The sequence below is a fragment of the Saccostrea cucullata genome, unplaced genomic scaffold (genome assembly GCF_032062105.1).
Source record: "Saccostrea cucullata isolate Sc308-1 unplaced genomic scaffold, CSIRO_AGI_Scuc_v1 ctg977, whole genome shotgun sequence".
Lineage (NCBI taxonomy): Eukaryota > Metazoa > Mollusca > Bivalvia > Ostreida > Ostreidae > Saccostrea > Saccostrea cuccullata.
Window position 1 is genome coordinate 18,367 of NW_026925640.1, and position 9,775 is coordinate 28,141.

At 32.0% G+C, this 9,775-nt stretch overlaps 1 protein-coding gene across 1 annotated transcript; it reads right to left on the bottom strand.

Moving 5' to 3' along the window:
• Window positions 1-1,913: 1,913 nt before the first annotated feature.
• LOC134269410 (uncharacterized) lies at window positions 1,914-7,092 on the bottom strand. The gene is made up of 2 exons (XM_062751599.1): window positions 6,989-7,092; window positions 1,914-3,029 (listed from the first exon to the last, which is right to left on the bottom strand). Exons 1-2 carry the CDS (start codon window positions 7,061-7,063, stop codon window positions 2,091-2,093), a joined length of 1,014 nt encoding a protein of 337 aa, XP_062607583.1. The 5' UTR covers window positions 7,064-7,092; the 3' UTR covers window positions 1,914-2,090.
• Between the last annotated feature and the right edge of the window lie 2,683 nt (window positions 7,093-9,775).

The window sequence follows — 9,775 nt, forward strand, 5'->3', positions numbered from 1 at the left end:
TAAATCTATTTATCTACATTTTTAAAGTCTAAATCTACAATTTTATTTCACAATGAAATGGAAATGTAAGGAATCACTGTCTAGTTAGGAGGGTATGTCAGGGACATCAGCAATAGTGGGAAACATGGGATAATTTAAGCATAACGGCCTTCGCCCGTTATGCAAATTATCCCATGTTTCCCACTATTGTTGATGCCCTGACATACCCTCCTAACTAGACAGTGATTCCTTAAATAAGTTGATAATATATACATGTACAGATAACAAGTTATCAACAATCTCATCGAAAGTTAGCATTTGGAATATTCAATTACCTTCTTCAAAAATTCACTCTATCGTTATGTCGATTGTTGAAGTTCATACAAATGGTTAGGCTATTATTTTCAAACTGAAATGTCTACTGACTTTTCTTCGATTATGCGTTCATGACAAAGGGCAGACAGCAGATGTGACCTATTCACAGGGAATGCTTACTTCATGGCAGCCGATCCCATCCCTGTCTTTAAAACAGCCACGTTTGTTTTGCTTGCAATATTGTTTGAATGTACTGTACTTTTAAGCATGATAATTTCGTTTTCTTCTCAATGCATGAAGCACAGTTCGACGACCATCATCATATTCAGAGTACTCAGTTTGAGGGAGAGTAGTATTGATAGATAAAAATGAAAGTTCTTATCACAAAGAATCCATATTGGAAGTATGAGAGTCTTAGTTACTATCTACCGTTCAAAAGTTATGGCCAAAGTAAAAGTTTGGAATTTTTGTGTAACATTGTGTCAAACTAAAAGGTCAAGGTCAAAAGATTAAATTTGGTGGTACCTAAATATGAAAGTCATAGCTCCACTAAATCAAAAGTTATGGGCAAGGTTAATTTTTTTTTGGGGGGGGGGGGAAGACGACTGACGGACACGACAAAGACTAGATACACTGTACCCCCGAATCTTCGATTGCATATACGGGGGCATAAAAATAACCTTGTTTACAACTTGTATTATTTTGGCCAGGCAATTCTTGAGGAGTAAATTTCCCAAGATTTCCACTGTATCTTTCAATTTAAACGCACTCATGTGCTCTTCTGTGTGAAATAATCTTCATTTAGGGCTGAATGTGACAGTGGCACCAGCTATAAAAGTGATGGAAACCAATTCTCTCTCAAAATGACCAAGGGTAAAAATTAGTTCGTCCAGGGACAAGAAAGTTTATTAAGGACAGACGAGACGTTCCTCAATACTAGATAATTTTTCTTAAGACTTTGTCATTGAACAAATACTACTTTAACATGTTTACTCACAAAAAATTGAGGTACCTTATCAGGCATTTGTGCGAGATACCAGATGATGTTATTTCTTAATTACATAATCCTTCAGGGGAAAAAAAGTTTGCCAAAATCAAATTTTAAGTGTTTCAACTTTTCAAAAACAACTAGAAACAGGTTTAGAAATCAGAAAGTGACTAATTTTTTTTTAATGATTATTATTATTTTTCTTACATTATGAAGATATACAAAACAGAAATTTGGGGAACGTATCGTCTGACCTTAAATACGAAGTGTGAAGAAATATTTAAAGAACAATCCCATGCATGCCAAAAATTATTTAAATACTAGGGCAAACGTGTTTGAAATAATTCAATTTTTTAATAAAAATATTGAGGGTGGTGTAATCAACATGCATGCTAGCAATTAATTTTTGTGAAAAAAAATACAGCTATCACCCATTTGATCATCTTCGCTAGCCAAGGGTTTCCGATCCGAAATCTACTAGATTTCGGATAGGAAACCCTTGGCTAGCGAAGATGCCATTTGATGTGTATGTATTCCAAGAAAGATAATTATGCAGTAATCTTTCATCAAATTTTGTATTTTATTTTTCTCCCACAGAGAAATGCATGCAACAAAAGATACTCTGTAAATAATAAATAACAAAGGATTTATTGTTATGTTTGTTCATGAATTGAGTATTCTGTTTGGTTCTACATATATAAAAAATACATATCATAATTTTGAACAACAAAGAAAACCTAATAATACTGAAAGGGTTTGGTCCATACAGCACTTTATAAAACAAATTCTCTCTCTCTCTCTCTCTCTCTCATGAGTTTTGTCTTACAACATCTTTGAGACATAGATATCCTAAATAAAACCATGGATTTCCTGATCCTTTTGGAATGTACAACTGAAGTTCTATATTAGGCTTCAAAGCTTCCCTGCCTTTTTTACTGTACATAGAATACAACACTTGCTGGTCAGAATTCATTAATTTTTGGTCAAGAAAGTACAACACTGCTTTATGGTATAATTTTTCAAAGTCTAGAATTAGTTTTTCACTTCCGACAAACATACCGCCCCCGACCCAAACAATATTGTGTCTAAATATACTAAAAGGGTCTATATTCATTGAAAGGTCATTGACCCGGTTTACAGCTAATTTCTTGGGGTCAAAACCCGGTGGAATGTTCAATTCAAAAAACACTTTTCTATTTGAAATGTCTCTAAAATATCCTATATCCAGCCAAACGTAATAAGGAGCACGGAATATTTGTTTTTGCACTGCTTTGGCAACTACGGCATATTTGGCATGTTGGGCCGCGGCATATCCTGGATTCACTGTATTGGGATAGTGTTTCGGATAACCAGGTTGGCTATAGACAGCTTTTATTTGGTCTACAAGTTGAAAAGGCCATATCTCTGTACGATTTACTAAATATATTGCTGTAGTATTCATACGATCAGCTCTTAATTTTTCCATTAACTCTTTGAATTCTTTGGAGTCCGTGTACACCACCAGTGGATTGACAAGATATTTAAAGGAGGTGGCCCAAGAAAAGTAGGTGTTCGTCGAGAAATGCAGTTTGCCCGTTGAACCTTTTTGAAATGTCCCAAGATTCCAATACGCTGTGACAACTGTGAGATTTGACGTGTATTCTATCGGCTTTACTTTCTCTGTCACATAATTTTGTGAAAAATTCATAACCGATTTGAGATTCATTGAGGAAACTATTCTTTTCAAAACGTTGGACTCGTTCCATGCCTAAATAGAATAAAAATGATGTTAGTTAATACTTAATATTAAAATCATGCATTAATGAAACTGTAGCTGCATTCTACAACCAGTATAAAGAGAAACCCTTTATCTTTAACAAATTTCACAATTTAATACTACCCACCCCCATTCCCTCCCTTCGTTCCTTTGGCACCAAGGCGATAATTTTTTCGAAATTGAATCGGTCTACGATGTACAAAAGAGGCAAGTTAATTGGTTACTTTAAAACGATTTTTCCGTAAATCTTTATTTCAAACGCACTCTTTCCCATGAATTAAATGCATTAGACTGAACATCTCAGGACTGTGGCCTCATAATCAAGACGTAGGCAAAAAATTATCCTCTATATAGGGTATTTGCATCAATTTTACTTTAAAATCGGCAAATTACAGGTATGTAATGATGTTTTGTGCTTTGAATTTGCATAATGAGAGCCTTTACTGTTGTTTAGATGACCATTTTTAAGGAAATGTATGTATACTAAGTGTCATTTTGTAAAACATTGAATCCCTCAAAGTATCCACTTTCAAGGTTGTTTTTTACCTATATGTTTACACAATGTCGCAGCTATTGCAGGTAATATTAAATAACCCGCGTATTTTTTTTGCAACAGCTGTGCACAACATTCATTCCGGTACTAACAACCAAAGAAAGACATTTTATTGTTTAAATAATATATTTAAATCTACATATCATTTTCTTTATTTTTTATGAAGACCATTGCCGTTAATCTGCCCATAAACGACACTGTAAAAGAAAGCCATCTGCATAGATTTCTTAACCCATGGCTGTTCCATCAGTTAAGCATACAATAAATTGTACTTCTATAATACAATATTTAGCATGTTTAATGTTTGTTTTTTTTTTACCATAGAGATGAAAATATAAATAATATGTCTTTGTTTGTTAATACGGAAATTAACGTCGCAGCTATTGCAGAAAAATTACATAACCCGCGAAACAGCTGCGACAGCAAAAGCGCACTAACAGCCAAAGAAAGCATTTTACTCTTTAGATTACATGTGTAAAACTTATAGATCTAATGCAAATCTTACTGTGTGTGTCGGCCCTTCAAAATACAACATATAAATGTATATATGTTGCTTACAAATCACTTTGAACAATCTTGTTTCCTTAGATCACCTGCATTCTTGAAAAATTGCTTCAATGGGCAACATACCATTATCTTTCTTTGGTACTTTTAATGTAAATCAACGAATGGAATTCAAATGGCAATGTTTTAAAGATATATATGGCATATTTATTGATAAGTTCGGATAACTAAAATTAAAAAGATCTTTCTTTTTATTTATTACTTTAAAGAAAAATAGGACTTTTCCTAGTCAGTCACGTTTCACAGATATTAAAATTTTAAAAAGATAATAATCGATTTATTTACTGTCTCCACATTTAGATAACAGACAGATTAAAATTCAATTCAATTATAGAAACGTGAGGTTAATCAAGTTAAAAATTGGTAAAAAAAAAAATATATTTAATATGTATCTAATCTCAATCTCGTATAAGTATTTTTTTTAGCTTAAGAAATACGTATGACATGTCAAACATTGCAATATTCGATCTTTTTCATTTGGTATATAACTTTCATTTGTATTCTATAATTTTCCACTTAGATTGTAGAATTTTTCATATACAAAAATTATTGTATAGATTTTAGTTTTAATTTATATTTTATGATTTTCCATTTGTATTGTTTAATATTTCTGCTGGTCGGAGATTTACGGAGACAGCCGAGCGCCTGGTTGACTATATGTTGAGTCGCAAACCTCATTTGCATGGTAAAATGTTTGCAACAAGCTTGCTGCAGAAGACTTGCTGCAAACACCAAGGCTTTGTATAGACTGCCTCATCAAGAAACAATCGCAACTTCTCGGGCCTTTCCGGCTAGCGGTCCGACCTCTGACGGAAAGATCCGAGATGATGCGATTGCATCAAGAAACTGCTTAGAGTAATCGTATCAACTCGCACTTTTCCGCAGCGAGCGATGGAAAAAGAATGACGTGATCCGATTATTGCGCGATATTTTCAAAAGAGATAAAGGAGCTGGGTATTCGATGGATTCAAATTAACAAATCAGACATCCTTTTCAATAAAAAGTGACAATTTTAAAGCGTGTTCAAAACTAAATAAAGTAAAAAAAAGAAGTTTCTACAATGTCTTTAGCTGAAGCATAATAAGGTGAGGACTGACCTTTAAAAAGTCAAATCTGACCAAGATTGAAACTGCTCTAGATGTGGTATAAATAAGAGTATTAATCATGTTTATTACCTCTCTCACCCAATAATTGTGAATTCTATACTGCCATTCTAAGTTATTACCTGTGCTGTAACTTAAGTCATATATATCAAATTGGTATCTATGTAAATGCATGTTCATGGGCGTGATTCTGAAAGTTGGTTTGATGTCCCCACAAAATTAATTAAAATCGTGCTCTGCTTTGATACTATACCGTGAACATTTATGCATTAAATACAGGGGGCGGGGTGTGGTGAACATATTGGACCCAAAATAAAAACAACTAAACTGTTTTTTTCATCTAGCAAAGATATTGATGCAATGTTTGTTCTAAACAAACATTTCCAAACACCAAAATCAAAATAGCACTAGCTAGTTAATATGATACAAATAAACACAGATACTTTTTATCTATTTTTTTGGGGGGGGGGGAGGGGGGGGGCGTGTTGAGTGTTAAAAAAAAAAATAAAATGTCGAAACAAGTTTCCAAAACTTTTTACTAGTATTATATACTCAATCTTCAATTAATTGTTTTCTCAATTGTCTAAACTCTAAAGATTTATTCTGGCACATATAATGTTACTTGTGAACTACAAATATGCTACAAATGTCAATCCATCAGTATAAGAAGTCTGACATTTGCCGACTTTATTGATTCAAGGCAAAAACAAGAAATTCAGCAGACGACACCCATTAATTATGTTGTGTGTTGATGAAAACAACAGGGGTGAAGGTTGTGTGGATGTGGTGTATGTACATGTACATACTAACTACACTATTTTCTTGTTTTAAAAAAATTAAATTGGCTACGTAGTAAAAGTATTGAAGAATAAATAAACTATTGTATAAATATAGAGTTCTATTGGGACTAATCTAAAAATATACCAGGAATAATTTTCATCAGGAAATTATTTTATTTAAAAAAAAAAAAGAAGAAGAAATTCAAACTCGATCATTACTGTATAAACTCAAGGGATAAGAGGTTCAGCTCTCGTTTTCTCAATTGAAATAAACTATAATCCCATGCACTCTCTCTCTCTCTCTCTCTCTCTCAATTTAATTTTTTACCTAATGATATAAAAACTGTATCATAACTACCTTTAAAATTTATTTAAGAAAATTTTTTAAAAAATTGCATGACATTACTAATAATAATTTTCATCGGTTAGCATGGTCATTTATTAAAAAGGAGTAGAATACATTATTCACGATAAGGTCATTCTGGAACAGTAATATTTTTCTCAACTTGTTTGGGGAAAAAAATCTTATTGAACATCTTCCTTCTAGACAACTAATGTAGATATATTTTATATATTATAGAAAATCTTGATCCAATGCAGGAAATGATGAATCTGAAAATTTTCTATTGTTTATTTAGCCCCAATCCTCCATCTTTTGTCTTTGTTCACGCGCGATGACACACTTAATTAATTAGTGCAATATGAAAGAAAAACGTTCAAGAACCCGTCAAAATTAATAAAATATATTATAATAGCATGTCATAAGTATGCAAAATTGTTATATTTTAGTTTGGACCAGGACCCTATTCCAAAATTCAATTCATTACAAAATATCTAGATCTGGTCGTGTAAATTTCTGCACGGTCTGCCATGTTGAAAAGAATGCGTCACATAAACCCTGACCTAAAGGTACATATATAAAATTTATCATAAATGACAGATATAACTTACTTGATACCGATAAATTGTAAATATTCCAGATGCTAGACATAGCAAGATGAAAACCAGAATGTCTTTTCTTTCCATATTTCAGGAATTCTTTTTTTCTATAGAGAGTTCTACACTCGTCATCACGATCACGACAAAACTTTTTTTTAGCCTGGAGGCACCTGCTACATTTTTCACTGGGTCAAATATTTACATCCTTTAGTATTTTAATTTTGGTTTCAAAAATAAAATATCAATTTTGATTTAGATATCCTGATTTAACAAATATTATAAAATTAGATAATAAAAAATACAAAAAATATTTTTTTTCTATAATATCTACATACAAGAAACAAAATTTGAATTTAAAAAAAAACTGTGAAGAAAATAATGCATTCCATACTTCCGGAATATGTCATTAATTGTGCATGTTGTGCAAATATAATATTTTAAGAGGCAAATTACACATGTATGTTGATGCCCAGGGGTCAAACGCATAAACACAATCAAACTTCCGCTTGGAGTGCTAAAACTGGCAAAAGGCTCTAACTCTATACCTGATAACTTGGGGAGTCCATCACCTTCGCGAGTCTTGAAAAATCTGTGAATGCAGAAAAAGGACCAGGGGCAAGACCTCACTTATCAATGCTTACATGGTAAAAACATATAATTAGTATTAAAATGTTCCCTCCCCAACCCGTGATACATTATCATTTATAAGGTCGCCCTTAAAAAAAAATAATCCTCGTGCTTTTCTTAATTATTTATATTGATCATATACAAATTTAAATTGTAAAATTCAATTTAGTGTATGGAAAAAATACTATAGTGCCTATCGCTAAAAGTGATCTTTTAGGGCTATACAAGGAAGAATACATGTACCTATCGCTAAAAATTGATCTTTTACGGTATAAGGTTGGAATGACAATCTTGCAATCAATTCTGATTCTGTATAACGAGGAAGGAAATCTGAATCTGCTAGCAAAATTAAACTGACAAATTTGGAATGCAATGAAATTCGTCTACATGTATTTTCATTTCCGAAGCTTAACTTCAGAGCATTCAAATATAGTGTTCCAAAATAATTTTTTCATCTCAGATTTACAAATGTTCAGTGTATATTTGCATCTGATCCTTTTAACTCAGAGTGTCATAATAAAGAAAAACTTTTTAAAAAACTTTTACTTTTCAGTCTTCTGTCTTCATTTGTTCATATTTATTTTACGTAGAAAATATATAAAAGGGGAATTTATTGTTATGTCGTAAATTTAGCATTTACTGTCACCTAGAAAATAAAGTTAAAATTGAGAAAATTGATAATTTATAAACTTTAGTTATTTTGTATGCTGCAAAAAGCATCAAAATTTGCATTGAATGTTCATTTACTATTCCTCTCCAATACATATGTAATTTGAAACCTTTAACCGAAAGAGACTTGTTTACTTTTCTTTTAAAATTACTCAAACTCAAGTAACTTAAAGGTAAGTACAAACCTTTTTAAAGAAATAAAACAGACAGATATGTATAAAAATTGTAAAATATAGTATACAACTCTAAGTATTACGAATCGTAACCATGGTAACCAATCTGGAAAAAATATGCTATCATATTGGATATTGCATTTCGATCGATAGTATCCCTTTTTTGGTGGACAAATACTTAAATAATTAATGAATTCTATATTTTATTTCCCGTTAAGTATTATGTTGAAAAACAGAGTTACAAATTGTATTTTGACATTTTCAGGGACATCTCAAACAAGCATTTAAATCCATTAACATCATACATGTACCATTCCAAAAGCAATGCTTGTTTATTTATACATGAACTCTTTTGCATGAGAGGTTAAATTCTGTGAAGTGGGAAGGGGTTCCTAGGAATTTTTGTTATTCAAATTCCTGTCCCTCCTTTTTTAGAGTAAAGATAAATTAATTTGCCTGTTTAAATTTCAATTATTTTTTTTCAATATCACTTAATTACTTTTTCCTTGCCTTGCTTCTGAACCCCCAACCCCCACCCAACCTTCCTTCCGTCTCTGTGTAATGATCGGACACGATTTATATCTGAAAATATAACCCGATAGTCAGGAACGAAACTGTATCATCAAAGAACTTAAGTTCCGTAACATGATAAAGCTTATAACTTGTATAATTAGAATACAAGTATATTGTTTCACTGACGATTTTTATCAATACAACACATATTCATACTACAATGTGTTATTTTCTTTCTCTGTTTAGCACATTTTGAGTTTTCTGATCAAGTTTTTGCACTACTTGGGATTGAATCACAGAGGAAAGTACAATGTTTTCCCCCTTTGAATTGAATCACAATTGAATAGGAACCAGAAGTCTCTGGTGAGACTGAAGCTCTACTGGTTTGAACTTTTACAAAAGAAGATAAAAGTATGACTTGGAATAGAAACTTTGAAACAGCAATAAAAAGAATAGTGATCATTGGTTTACTTTCTTTTTGCGGCAAGATTTATTGTGGCCTTTTGCAAAAAAAAAAAAATTCAAAAAAATCTCATTTTGATACCAATGGCAGTTCCGTTCATAAAACAGAATATTTACCTCGGTATATATAACGATCGTGCATGCCAAGTTACTATAGTATATTAAAATCAGACCTAAACTTTGAGAAAAGTAGCATTTCGAAAGTATTTTACAGAAATGTCTATTCTACGTTGTAGCAGCCATGGCAAAAACCGATTATGAGAGTCTTAGTTACTATCTACCGTTCAAAAGTTATGGCCAAAGTAAAAGTTTGGAATTTTTGTGTAACATTGTGTCAAACTAAAAGGTCAAGGTC